General features: G+C 42.8%; 1 protein-coding gene across 2 annotated transcripts in view; it reads left to right on the top strand.

Moving 5' to 3' along the window:
* The window catches only part of tenm1 (teneurin transmembrane protein 1), a 168,459-nt gene that overhangs the window by 13,083 nt on the left and 140,149 nt on the right, over positions 1–15,227 (top strand). Inside the window, exons 2-3 of one of the 2 annotated variants that reach the window (XM_038699967.1) lie at positions 857–1,128; positions 4,298–4,627. In XM_038699967.1, coding sequence (XP_038555895.1) covers positions 912–1,128; positions 4,298–4,627 — 547 coding nt within the window. In that variant the 5' untranslated portion in view covers positions 857–911. Of the gene's footprint in view, positions 1–856; positions 1,129–4,297; positions 4,628–15,227 lie in introns of those variants that run through there. The other variant, XM_038699968.1, reaches the window with a different exon arrangement.

The raw sequence follows: 15,227 nt of genomic DNA, 5'->3' as shown, positions 1-15,227 counted from the left end.
TAGCACTTTGTCTCTATGAGCAATGACCCTCTCAAGCTCCATTTAGAAGCTTTATATCTGCAGGAAATAGGCTGGAAAGGCTTCGGGCAGGGCACGGTGAAAGAGAACTAATATGAATGAAGTATTTTCTAATCACTTCTTCTGCACTCTAATCGTTGTCCCAATCAATCATTAGTTATGGCGGCATAAGCATATTGTGCTGGACATTATCAGAAGTAGATTTTGATGTGATTGAGAGAAGAATAAGAGAATCTGAGCTGAACAGAGCTGAAAGAGCTGATTTATCATTACAATGACACTGTAAGGACTGGTGCCTAATAGGGTTTTGTCATTACTTTAGAATCTGGAGAGTAAGAGTGTTTAATGAGAGTGACAGACGTGGGTTCGGCTACAAATTTGTTGATTTATCCGTAACTCGTCAATGGTTGTCTGTAAAAGAGAGATAAAGTCTTCAGTAGCTAGAGGAAACACAAACCACAACTGACAGAACAGAGAGCCGTGCTTGATTTTGGCCAATTTCTCTTCAAACATATCCAGACATAATGGCCACCATCGCAGTCCCTTCTGAGAGTATTGATTTGGAACTAACCTTTGGTATGAAATATGAAAGAAGCCAAATACTGTTTATGAATGTCTGCTGTAATTGGAATGAGCAGATGTTGCAATATTGTTCCTCTGTGTTCAATAACAGACTTCTTCTTGTTCTATTTTTCTCCTCTACCCTGTCTGTTCAATCCCCTGTTTCCTTTCATTTTCCTCCGCTCACCCATCCTTCTTTCTCGCTATGTCCTCTCCTCCCTCCTTCCCTCCCTCCCTATACCTTTCCCCCTTTCCCCTCCATCTTTCTCACCTCCAGACTCTGTGCTCTGTGCTGTGGCTGTGCTGAGTGACTAAGTGGAGCCCTACAAGCCATGGAGGAGATGGACAGTAAACCCTACCAGCCGTTGTCTAAGGGGCGCCATGAAATGGAGATGTCCTACACGAGCTCGTCTGACGAGAGCGAGGATGGCCGCGCCCACCACCGCTCCTACACCTCACGTGAAACCCTGCCCGACTACACACATGAGCTACGCCTCACCCTCGGTTCACACCGGGAAAGACAGAGCAACTACAGTCAACCCCAGACAGGTACCACGCTGAGGACCTGCTTAGGCTGGATATATTTACCTGAGAAAAATACATCCACAATTGCACAAATACTGTATGTGCACCACAACGGATATTGGCACCAAAAGATGCATGGCAGACACACACACTTGCACACACAAATATACTCACACTGAGGTCTTTAAAAGGGCCTATGTGAATTACCTATTACAGTCCAAAATGAGCCAGAAGGACAGTCGGAGGCAGCCAATTACCTCTTCTCCACGGAGGTGATATTTCTCTCCCACAGCTAAACTAGGTCAACCCCAAACCTCTGTGGCCTCACCTGGGGTGGAACACCACCCTTCATTACACACACACACTCACAGATACAAACACGGGCAGACATAGGCACACATACAGACTCACGTTGACACATACACACCGAAAAATTCTTCCCTGCCGATGACAGGAGGAGAAATGGGCCAGCGCGTGCTGTGATGGATGGCCTTTATGCAGGTCATGTGTGGTGTTAAGAGAGAAGCTGCACCTCATCAGGAGCACGCCGCTGTGCAGGGTTCATAGTGATCAATAGATACTTGTTCCGCTACCCCAACCTCCTGCTACTCTGCAAGACCTATCCACCATGGTAACAAGCAGCATTAGCCATTCATAACAGTTACAACTCCTGACAAGGAGGCCACTCTGGGGGGTTCCATGGTTTGAATGCCACCTTCTATGGATTTTTGTCGCATTGTTCGCCATTCAGCATCCCATCGATGGCCATTAGTCACCGTCATGTTGCTTCGATGTCTTCCACAACATTGTGGTGTCAAAGAGCACGTGCCTTTTTCAACAGTTGCTCAGCCTTTCTGTTTCCATAACAAACAACATCCCCTGTCATATGGTAAGGTGCAAAAGACCCCCAAAGCATCCTTTGAAATGTCAATGGCAGCCGGTTCGGCGAAGCACATCTGTTCATCTTTCGGTAACAGAGTTATATATAGTATACCCTACCTAAGTAACCAACTGTTAAGGGGGGACATTGCCTCCAGTGACATTTTTAATGGATTACGGTGTTCCTGACAAAGATCAGCCAATTTGTTTCTCCTCTAATTCCCTGCCCATGTTCTTCATATTTTCTTTCATCTTTTAAACCGACACATCTTGCCCTCTCCTCCCTTCTTTTCCCTCCTACTTTTCACCCAGCTGTTTAATTTCCCTAATAGAATAAATTCTTCTCTGTCCATTTACTCCCACATTACCTCTCTACTTTTACTTACATTGCGCCGTCTCTATCCAAAGTCTCTTTCTATAAGAAGGATACTATTGATAGACAGATAGATCCAGAATTCCATGATCATTCTTCAAGCACATAAGAGAGCTGACCACAATAATTAGTTTTGGTTTGCCTATTAATTAACTCAAATTAAGTAATTCAAGCTGTTCAACATTTTGTTACAAAACCAGAAATGAGCTACAGTATATTGTACCCTTACAATATCGGATTATGTATTGGCCCTTTGGCACCTAATGCGTAAAAAGTAAAATGATATTTAATAAAATCACTTATTTCTTAATGTGTGAACAAAACAGGGGCGTAGTTTTGGTTCCACATGTTGCAGGCACACAATAAAGTAAGAGAAACTGCAACAATGTCAATTACAGTTATATTAACCTAGCAAAAAGCACCTTATGATGAAATTGATTAGCATGCCTTCTGAAATAAGGATAGCCCAACAAAAAAAGATAAACATACCCTGAGAGACAGAACTCAAATCATATAAAGCTTATTGCTAAACTAGACAGTAAAAGCACACTGGAGCAGTCACCCGCTTGAAGCCTTGGTGAGGGGAACATGCCCCCACCCCCAGTGGTACTTATACCATTGGGTCAACAAAGTTAGATGTGTTTATCAACCAGAATGTTTTTGCAGCTATTCTGATTTTTGCTTATGACAAGTACTTACAACATTGGGTGAAAGTAGTGCTTCAGCTATGTAAATGGCCCATTTTTTCTGCAGAGAGTCGGGAGTGGCTGACTGTAATGGCAGGAAATGGGAAGTTATTAAACAAAGTGATTTTCGCTCTAATCACCTGATAAAATCTCTTATTGTATTATACATTTGTTTCAAAACAAAATGGTTAGACGGCTTTTCAGTTTACAGTCAATCCATGTTTGTTGCTACTCGGAAATAGCCTATTTCCTCCTGAACTGCCCTCTTGCAGCCAATTTGAGCTAAACAGTAGTCTGTAGTGGTGACCAATCTTGCGCCGGTTTAATTCCAGCAGAACAGTGTGTGAGCCACAGTTGGTCTTGACCCCATCAAACAGGCACAGCAGGACACATTGCTGGTCAATGGAGTGGTCAACAGGACTGGCTTTTATTGAAACACTGTGGTTTGTGTTCAGAGGACCTGACCTAACACACATATTAACTGCACTAAGTGAGAAGGAGAGGAAGTTTCTTTTTTCCGAGTTCTCAGTGGAGTCTATATGGTACCAGGCTACAAAAGTATTCGTATAGATTTCAATTTATGCCTTCGTTTTTTTTTTTATTCCATCAATTCCATCACTTCCACTTATACATTCTAAAAAAAAAACTTAGGTAGCGAAGAAGAAAATTTACTCAACTGCCTCTACAGGGAAAAAAAGAGCAGAGCTCAATTGAATTGAATTGAATTGAAGTGTAACCAGAGGACTAACACAGTATATCTGATGTTCTCAGATAACAGGTTGATGCTTGGGATTGGAGGGCGTCCTAATACCTGAAAGCATATGAGGCTCAATTTTTCCCTCAGTCTGAGTCAATATTAATAAGGTTTGATCTTTATCTGATCTCTTCACCCCACCAAGGAGAATATAGATGAGATCAGTGCTCTGTTTGAGCAGCAGTTCAATACATCTCAAGCTCGATAACACACATCAGACAGCTTGAACAGGATATAGCTTCACTGCGAATGGTTAAGAAAAATCAGGGGTGGCGTTTTGATTTGGACTTTTGCTGCAAAACTTAATAAATGCTTGCTCAAATAACAGCCTGTCTCTTTACATAATTTGGAAGGTGTTCATTATTTGGCTCCTAAATGCCTGTCTTTAACAAACACCTGGTAAGCTTAGTTGCTGAAGCAAATAAAAAAAACATGCCAGTATTAGAGGCTTTACAGCTCTACATCTATATGATCTCCATCTGCATGTCTCTCCTCCTCTAGATTTAGACTTCTGTAAGGCTGGGCAAATGAGGAGCCCAGACTACCACATCCACCAACAGCAACAGCAGCAGCAGCAGCAGCATCAGGAGGAGGAGGAGGAAGCGCTGTGCTCTGGACCGGCCGCTCATGTCCACAGCCGCGGCTACTCCCTGGGCGTGGGCTCGGACGTGGACACGGAGCCTGAGGTGGATCCCTCTCCTAATCACGGCCTGCAGCACATGTGGATGCGCGGCCTAAAGTCTGAGCAGAGCTCTTGCCTCACGAGCCGCGCCAACTCTGCCCTCTCTCTTACCGACACTGAGCATGACAGGAAATCTGAGCCCGACAACGGTGAGTGAAATATTTCACTCAAGGGGATTGCCCGTCAACATGCCCTATGCCCAAGGAAGATAAAAATTTTAACTCAGCGGATAATGTAGTGCACCTTTGATGATTTTTTTTTGTGCATGTAAGTTGCATGCAGCCTGTGCTGAAGTCAGGCTACATTTCACTCTGACTGTAAATTCTCATTACATCCTTATCGTTGCATATTATTAAGAGCAGAAAGTTCTAATGCAAAGAAAAACAACATATAACTCTTTTCAAGTTACAGCCCAGGGCAATTATGTGATTGAAACTCTCCGTTTTTGAACGAATGCTAATGCCTAAGTTCCTCTCTTTTTGAAAGCTCTTTGATGTGACTAAATACAGAAAATATGCTATTGGTTATTTAGTCCCTGAATTGAGCATGTATTGGAGGTGAACCTGGGGTTGACTGGGGATGGAGCCCGAGGAAAGTCTGGTGACGAACAGTCACGGCATATTGGCTTGGAAAGGATTGAATATCCATTGGAAGCTGAGGCAGATTTTGGTTTAAGGCTTTGAGGGAAAGGAATTGTAGGGGTCGGACATCTACAGTTCCTACCTGGCTGCCTGAGGGCAGCTGACAACCGCCTCTGTGGGAGAAGTGCAGGCTGGAAGGAAGGAGAAGTTGAGAGGCGGGGGGTGAAGATATGGGGCCAACTAGAGAAGAATCTGGGATTCTGCCAGCTATCTGTCTTGCACTGCTGGGCTTGGCTTGGCTCCCCGCAGATGGAGAGTTAGTTAGAGGTGCACACAAACAAAGACAGAGCTCTCCAACCCATCCCCAAGGGCACTGTCTGTTTATGTGCCGCAAAAAAGGTGGAACATATTCAGTGACTGAGAAAAGGAAGGGTGATAGAGAAAGAGAGAGAGGGGGAATTAGAGAGGGGATGAATAAGAGACAGGCAGAGCAAAAAAAATGCTAATGAGAGAATAGAAATGGTAATGTAATGGTATAATTAGAATGAGAATAAAAGGGAATGAGTGGTTGAGGGTAAAATAGGTGAAGGAGAAGCTGGTTTCAAGTCATAGTGGAAGAAGGAGAGGGCTAAGACAGGGGAGGAGGGTTTAGGATGTGCTTGTTTATGTTTGGGATGCACCCAGGGGTGCTGTTTAATGACAGCCAGATTGGACACAGAGTCAGCCTCGTGCAAGAATCACTAGATGGAAGAGGGGAGAGTGAGAGAGTGGGAGAGCTTGCAGCATTACGAAGTAATCAATTTGTAATGGCTGTGTGAATATGGACCAAAGTTATTACCATTTGAGATGAGGGACTCCATCTTTATCCGGGGTCAGAATGAAAGCTGCAAAAGGGGGAGGCAGATGGGCATGCAGCAGAGGAAACAGGCAAATGAGGATGGGTAAAGTCACAGAAATGAGAGGAGAGGATTTAAATGTTCAAAGCATTTACTGCTACAATGCACCAGGAAAGCTGGTTTGTGTGTGGATTTCACATGAGCTGTACAGTGCGTCCTGTGCCTCTTCAAACCTTGACACAATCTGTCTCAAGAACATGTTCGTCCTCTCGCTCAGGCTTTGCCCCTCTCTCTGTGTTTTCTCTTGGATTGGTATCCTTAACTTGGCAACCCTTTTTTTTTTCTTCCCCTCCACCACCAACATCCCATTTATTCTCATCCTCTTCCTGTCCATCTCTCTCTGACACGTGGCCAGGTGTGTCCATGCGTGGCATCCTCTAATAGGAAATGCATTATGGATGTCACATTCCCCTCCATCAGCACAACAAAGTCTCACATCCCTCTGTTCCCACTGATAATGAAAGTTAGAGCCACTCGCAAAAAGATGTTGGCGTAAAGAAGCTGAAATCAAAAAGCTAACGTCCCTGCCAAAATGAAAGTGCATTTTAAGTCGGCCCGACCTTGCACTCCCTTTGTCTTCAGAGCTCGCCCCCTCCCAAACCCATTAATGATGTCAGCTTCAAACTGGCAGGAATCCTTTTGTTCCTGGTCTGATTGAAGCTGACAAGTCAATTTAGTCAGTGTGTGTGTGTGTGTGTGTGTGTGTGTGTGTGTGTGTGTTTGTGTTTGTGTGTGTGTGTGTATATATGTGTGTATATGTGTGTATTTGAGTGTGAGAAAAATAGAGAGAGGGAGAGACAGATTAAGAAAGAGTAAAGGAGAGAGAGATTCAGTTTGTGTGTGAAGTCACATTTGTCTTTATTCTTGTATGTGTGTGTGTGTGTGTGTGTGTGTGTGTGTGTGTGGTGTGTGTGTGATCAGGTGGTGGTGGGGGGGGCGCATGTCCAACTGTGACACCTCCCTTGAGGAAGGCTGTAGGCATTCTCGAGCACCAGTCAGACCCGCTGACAAACTCAGGAAAACATCAACGCCCCGAATTGACGACAGTGTGCCGTCAGAACAGGAGATTGGCAGTAGAAAGACAAAGTGTAGTTCAGCTAGAGTTTACTCCTGACACACACATATGCACACACACGTGCGCTATGTGGCCAAAAGTATGTGGACAATCATAAGCATTTATTAAACGTGTCATTCCAAAACCATGGTCACTAGTATGATTGTACGACGAGAAAACGTTCACAGTTCTTCGGCCGTGGCTGCAGGGATTTGATCCCATTCACCGAAGAGAGCATGTGGTTGACCACTGATGTTTCTTCGATAAGGTGTTGTTTCAAAGGTGTTGGGCGGGGTCTGGGTCAGGGCTCTTTGCAGGCCAGTCAACTTCTTCCACACCAAATGTGCGTGAGGGCAATGTCATGTTTAAACAGGAAAGGGCGTGCCCTAAACTGTTGCCACAAAGTTGGAAGCACGCTATTGTCTGAAATAACATATTGTGTTGCAGCATTAAGATCTGATTGGAACTCTAGCCCAAACCATGAAAAGCAGCTGCAGACAAAAAGTGCTTTGGCCATATAGTGCATATAAGTGGATACACACACACAAATACTGCTACTGTTGCAATGCTATATTTTGAGGGAAGTTTGACATTTTGAGAAACCTACTTATTCATCCTGGGGAAGTGAGAGGATCGATTCCACTTTCTTGTCTGTCCGTTACGTATTGAGCTAGAGGAGGAAATGAGCTTATTAGCATAAAGAGTGGAAGAAGAAGGAACGGTCACTAGCTAGCTGGATGTTGTTTGTTTAATCCATACACAAACATGAAATGTAAAGATGACAATTCATGGCTTTAGAGGAAGTTACGTGGTGTTATAATTATGTCTTGACAAAGTTTATCCATCCGCCCAGCAGTTCTGTGTTGCCCACAGCAAGACTTTAAGAAGACTTTTGCTTTTACAGTTTGTGTAGCTGTCTCCACCTGCTTCCAGTGTTTTTGCTAAGCTAGGTTAATTGACTCCTGGCTTTAACTACACAATGCACAGGCATGAGAGAGATATTGATTAACTCTCACAAAGACAGCAAATAAGCTTATTTCTATATTACTATATTTTTATAACCAATGTGAAAATTCTACATTTGCAGTGACATTGACTGAATTGCAAAATTGATTGCTGAAATAAATGCTGTGAGAAAGAGGACGTGACGACTGATGAAGGAGAGAGCAGAAAGATTCTGTGTCAGTCTTCTGAATTACTGCAGTGTGGAATAATAATAAAAAACTGCATTAGCTTTATTATCTGGGTTACAACACTGTCCTACAATGAGATGCTAATTAATTGACTACTTTTCATTAGTTTAATCAATTGCAGATTTACTCTAGGCTTTTGTCTATCTTTTTAGCTTGTCTTTTTTAGCCTCCACTTTTGGGATTGACACGGCGTCTAGCAGACAGCCTCCTGGTTTTACATCACTGCATTTTTCATACATCGTCCTCCGAGCAGAAAGGGTTCTAAGGCAAACAGCAGTCCAGTGAAAGGCTCTATCACTCATTATGGTAGATAACGTTCTGTGCTAAAATGCAAATATCTATGTAATTACCACGGTCTGAGTAAGCAATTGATTCTGATTGGCCGCGGGACGTCCATTATTTTTTTTAAAACTTGACACCTCTCTTATAACTGTCTGATCGCAGTGCTAAATTAATACACTAGAAAGGTTTGAGTGTTCCATTTCCGCCATACACTGCAGATAATGGTTTAAAGAAAATGGGTTTTCAAATTGCCTCAAACATTTAGAGTCCCCGAGTTAGCAATCAAGCCTTATGAAAGCAGTGGTACTGAAAAACATGGTTTTGTATGGATTTAGGTAAATCCCCATGTAAAAGACATGTTAGTCCACATCACATCTGTTGATCTGATTGGGCTGTGATGCTGTGTTATTGCTAACACATGACACAATGACATAAAGCAGAATTAAAATCTAACATAACAATTATAAATAAATTTTAATGTTCATTAATTAGTAGTCAGTTTTTTTGGTATTATCTTTATTGTGTGTTAAGCAGGCTGACAGGAGATGAATATTTCAAAGCAGGATGTTGCTAAATGAATATTAAAACCCTAAGATCATGTGTTCTGACACTCAATGGAGACAAAGTAATTTGAACAGAAATGCAATTCCCTGCCTTGTTGATTGTCATCAGGCATGAATTTATTTACACTTGACAGCTTGTGCCTCTTGAATTCAATTTGAGTACACTCGTTTCCAAACAAATTTTCTTCCAAGTATTGATTCCTGTGTTCTTGTGTAAAACATGCAAATTTAAAATTGTGGAATTGTCCAAGATGGATCTCGGAACTGCCACCAATTTACTAGCTTTTCTTCTTAAAATGTGCTGCTTTTGACTATTTCATATCTTTGTAAATTGAAAACATTTGGGATTCCTATTATTGGTCAGATAACAAGACATCACAAAAAGCTAAAAAAAAGGTAAACACAATATAAAGACCAAACTATTAATCAAAGGATTATAGTCTGATTATATGAAAATAATTATTAGTTGTATCCCTAAATCAAAAATATATACATGAGAGGATAACTGTCTCATTCATAATAAGAATTTGGCAATATTTTCAGTGCAGTGTTTTTTTCAACTGCACTGCTCACTTACTACTAATTCAAAATACACTATAATTGTTAGAGAAAGGAGCCAGAAGGCTTTTTTCCACATCTGTCCTCACTAATTTCCATTTCTCATAATGTGCTTGTCCAATAAATGAAGGATAAGCAAAATGAATATTCTCTGCCTTGAATGAGAGTGTGAAAGTTACTCAGTAAAAGAGTAGAGATGCCTGCCAGGTCTATACTTATCAACGCTAAATGAGGCATATTGCCCCAAAATAGATTGCTGCCATTAGACCTTCAAATAAAGTCATTTAGAATTTTTTTTTTCACACTGTAGCTGTTGTCCTTGCCTTGAAATAAGACAAGCATGAATGTTACCTTAAACATAAATGTTACATGCTGGCTATAAACTAGGTTGTTTGAGGGCCTGGGGGACTGCACAATGTCATAGAGGGCCCTCATATCCTTTATAAACATGGTCCATTATTTTTATAATGATGTGACAAAGTTTTGAAGTCGAGTTTGGCCAAGTTGTGTTCAAGTAAGTGTTGCAGAAGTCTAGCAAGGGCATGGAGACAAAGGGTGGTAGAGTGGTGTGAAAAACTGACCTTACGGTTTAATGAGCAAGCATGCGGCACAGAGAAAGACAAAGGGAGGGCACAGAGAAGACAGGAAGACTGAGAGGCTCCCTGGCAAGTAAAGACATTGCACAGGATATTAGGGAGCCATCATCAGAAAATCCTGGCGAGGTTTAGCTTTTATACTAATTTTAATTTCAGCTTGCAGTCATTTGATACATGTTATAGCTAAGGAATATCACCTAGATGAACTGATGGACCCCTTGATCCTGTGCGTAGGATAAGCCATTGACGATGGATGGATTTATGGATGGATGGATGAACTGATGGAACCTGGTGAAATAGCAACAGGTGTTGCACAGAATTAGATTTCAGATGGGTCTCAGATTTTTAGGATATCTCTACTTTATGATGCAATTCTGACATTCATTAAGCAATCTGGACTTGTAATTAGATAGTGAGGGAATTACAAATGTTTCATGTAAGCCCCCATTACCCAAAAGTGTCAGACAAAAGCATTTAAGCAATGGGAATGAAATGAGTTTTGTGTGTTTTTCCTCCTTCTGATGTTGGAAGACACAAACCTCCTTTTGGCAGCTCTGCAGCTGTGATAACCTCAGCGAATAAAGAAACTACAACACCCTCAGAGAAAGAGACATCTGCGGACGTGCCAGTGCAACCACACATATGGACATGCACGGACACTCAAACTTTAACCTACTGTCTTCTCTAACGTCCCTGGTGTGTTTGTGTGTGCATGTAAGCTGAGGTCTAAGTGGCCACACCAGGCAAACAGCCACACACTCTAACTTCCTTCTTGCCTTCCCAAGGCCCAAGGGGTTTTGCAGGAATGGATTTGTCTATTAGCTCGTAAAGAACATTGCTCAGTGCCATATCGATCATCTGAGCTGTAACATTTAGGGTCTTTAAGTTGTAGAGTTGATCTAGTGGTACACGGACTCCCTTGGCTATTTTACCAGAGTGAGAGATGATCAACTTAACCCTGGTGCTGCGCTTGGCCAGAGGAAACGCTATAAACACGTCTGCTGGAGCCAGAAACTGTTTATTGAACCACCGGTTCAGCCATCCAGGAGAGGCTGAAGAGCTACCATGAATCCACCAGGTGCCTTAACAGTGCAGTTTTGTGGTTTTCCTCTCTTTAATAGCAGTCTCATCACGTAGTTAGCCATGCAGGCTTCTGTTCATGACAAGCTGTCAGAATGTTGGACCACACCCTGTTGTCCTAATGATGGACCTTTACAGCTCACTGATCCAAAGGAAGACCTACTGGACTGTAATGCTGGTTGATGGGGGGTTAGGGATGTATGTTCGTGTGTGTTTGTGTGTGAGAGAGAGAGAGAGAGAGAGAGAGAGTGAGAGAGTGAGAGAGAACATTTTCTGTTCTGTCTCTCTGTGAATGCCCCTCCTCCATCCTCATCTTGCTGCCATGGCAACAGTCATCAAATCAGAACGTCAGCCGTAGCTTTCATCTCACATTGTCCACTGGCTGCCTACAGGCTGTCTGTATACATAAACTGTGCGATGGAATCATCACAGAGTCCAGTCGCTACTTGCCTTTTTAATAAGCGGTCACATCCCGCGCAATTCCACGATCACCTACACAGCAGAAGAGGTGAGAGGCGAGCTGAATTTCTTTAATAAACAGTGAAACAAGCGGCCTTAAAACTGTTTTCTGCTCCCAGCGCTGTTGGAGTATTAAAATGAAAGGAGAGCATGGTGAGTGGCACATGAATAAGCTCACAGCAGAAAGAAACAATAGGCCTGAGAGTGTACCGAGAGATTAGTGCAAATCAGAGTATTCTGCACTGGGGAAGAGAAGCTGAGAGGACACAGGTGCCTGTACTGTATGGACACACACACACACACACACACACACACACACACAAGCACACTCAGATGCCCACACATGCGCCTGCTGTTTTGTGTTCTGTGTGTGTGAGGGGTCAGTGGGGTATATTATTTTGGAGGGTTGGTATAAAATGTAGCTACAATACAGCTAGATTGATAAGGGAATGGATGCCATGGAGGAGAGAGGGGAATTAAAAATGTTTAAAATAGAAATTTACTCTTTTTTTCGTTTACCTGAGGTGTCTCCGTGGAGAAAAGACACGTGGCTTTAATGAATGGGCAGCTATAAAGCGTAATTGCACAATGACGGAGGAAGGAAAAGAAAAGAAAGCAAATCAGGACCTTTATATCACGCACAATGCAATCCTCAGTGTGGATGAAGGGGACCTGTCACTGAGCAGCCTACTGCTGTGAAAAAAGCTCCTCTGAATAACGAACCTACAGGTTCATTGTTATTCTGATAATCAGAATTGTCATCTGAGCCCTGCATAGGGATTCGAATGCATTTGCCAAGAGGATGAGTGATCGTAATGACAGAGTGGTGGTTTCCCCACCATTAACAATGACTGCCATTTTAGTTTAACTGCTTATAGTAATAGCTGCTCCTCCGTCGCAGCCGTCGTGTTACTGCCAGGGATACTTCTGCCATAGTTGTGCGGGTGCCAGTGTTAAAGGCTGCCATCACAGCCATGGTGCCAGCAGTAAAGGCTGTTGTTACATGGCACGGTGCCCTGAGCCTGTCAGACCTCCAGGGTGTGTACACCACCTGTCATTATCAGCTCTCAGTCCTGGCAGCCACTGACAGCTAATGGTCCACTGGGTCTCACCCAACAATCTGCTGACCAGTATGAGTGCTGCTGGTTGGGCGGCTGGACACCTACGCGCACACGGACATACACATACAGTCCATGAACACATAGCCATGACAAGTGCTCAGTTGTGCATAGACTTCTCGAACTTCATCGAAAGAAAAACAAAAAAGAACGTTTTCAGCATATAATAAAAATAGTGATATATGAGCCTATTTCGCTCATTCACTTTGGCCTGGGATGGAGTTCTTCTACTCACTTGAGAGTTGCCTGTATGATTTATAGGATTGGATTGCAACCTTTGTCACAGGCAGCTTTTAATTGAAAATGCCACAATAGGACTTTGGACAGCCATCAATTGTTACTGTTAATTAAGGTAAACATTAAATGAAGAGAGTTTTAATTGGTTTCTCTTGATGAGGGTAGGGATCTGGGGTGACCAGAATCATCATATGTAAATAACTGAAAACTCCTCCAGGCCTCAGCTTAACTCTCTCCGCCTGAAGTCCTCTCTCTCTTTCTTTTCCTGTTTATTTTCCTCTGTTTCTGTCACTGTCTCTCTTCCCCCACACACGCAAACACACCACAGATTCACACACCTTGGCCCCAACCAAGCTGTCAGCAATACAAATAGGGTGCTTTTGTCAAGTGACATTGATGTGATGTATGTACATGCTAAATGCTAAACTGGCGCTCCCCAAAGAGATACATTTGTTAAGATGAGACATGACAGATTGGCATAAGACGTCACCTTCATATTTACAATAGATGGAATTATCCCAGGCCCTCAAATGTTCAGGCAGACCGCATTTATTTCTGGCATTTCATTTTTGAAATAGGATGTAGTGTAGTATAGTATGTGTGTGCCCACTGGTGCTCATCATAGCACGCTTGATTGACCACTTTCTCCTTGTGCTAAAAATTTATTTATATGCTGTCACACTATGGCAAGGACTGTGATGTGTACATATGGAAATATCACAGATACATCGAATAGTAGTGTTGTATCTTTTCTTTTCTTTTTTCATGTCCTCTGAGCAGCTGCCACCTGTGCCAGAGGAGAGGGCATTAATAGCGCAAGCAGTCACTTTGCTAGATAGATCACCCTAACACCAGATAGATAATCATGCTGTTAAATAAATAGCATCTTTAAATGCTTCCGAATGCTGCTAAAAGCATGAGCATTTTATGGGTGACTTGGGAAAAGAGAGTGGTGGTGTTGGGGGGCGGGGTTGATACTGAATTTGCATTGCAGTGTCTGCGGATGAAAGTGTGTGTGGATGAGGCGAGCAGACAATTGGACGGCTGCTCGGTCACCCGGTCACCCTGCTGCAGTAGAAATGCTTCTCATGGCCAATGCAGGGCTCTTGCCAGAGTTTCACAAAAACTGAATGTGCTAGCGCTGTCCAAACAGATGCTCAATGCCATTTCCAGATAGTGTTTGTGTGTGTACATGTGTGGTGGGCGGGGTGAGTGCGTGTGTGAATGGATGTGTTTGTGTGCGTCCACGTGCTTCCAAGTGAGTGTGCACTTTATATTCATGTCTGTGCATGTGAGTGTATTTTGTTCCAAACAGATGTTTTTTTTTACAATTTGTGTGTACTAGCTGAATCAGATCAACACCAGCCGGTGCGGTGAGTCTGGCCAAGGTGGATATGTTCAGTGCATGCTGTGGCCAATACTGCACACACACACACACACACACACATAAAATGTAGAGACTAGGTAGAGCAAGATGTAATAACAGTGCAGGCAAACCTTTACATTAAACTTAAGCATTAGCTGACTCCATGGAATAAGTGCAGATTAACTCGAAGTGAATCATCATGATTGCAAGTAGCGTAATAAAGAAATTGCAATCAATAATTAGGAAAAGTGTGGCAGGCAGACTTCATTTCACTCAAGGGGGGCCTGTGTTTATGTGCTGTAGCCTTTGTAATAGACCTTCTTTTAATGTGCTGCACTTTTGCTCCAACCCCCAGAGGGGAATCTCCACCCCTCTTAGTTAGCCTAGTTGCTATACCTGTCAAGCTTTTCACAGCGTGGAACATAGTTTATTATAATAACGATGGCAGATTTACGATGGATTTCAAACAAAAGCAAGCTTACCATTTCTAACTGTCGAATTTGATGGCTGAAATGACAACTGTCGCAGGCAAATTTTACCAGCTGTAGCTTGATAGCTAATAAAGCTAATGACACCTCCCTCCCTAAGTTGGTTGAACATGCTGACACCAGCTGACTTTTTAATGTTTCTAGCCAGTGATGGACTCAGTGATGGACTGGGATCAAAAAACGTCCGTGGTATTTGCAACGCACCTGCCCTAGTTTCAAACCCAGCAACACCAACCACACCAATGTTTACATAAAAAGTATAAAACCATACAGACTGA

This window comes from Micropterus salmoides, unplaced genomic scaffold (genome assembly GCF_014851395.1).
Source record: "Micropterus salmoides isolate LMB-PRFRI ecotype aquatic unplaced genomic scaffold, ASM1485139v1 Ms_hic_scaffold_5, whole genome shotgun sequence".
Classification (NCBI taxonomy): domain Eukaryota; kingdom Metazoa; phylum Chordata; class Actinopteri; order Centrarchiformes; family Centrarchidae; genus Micropterus; species Micropterus salmoides.
This window is presented reverse-complemented; position numbering and strand designations above follow the sequence as displayed.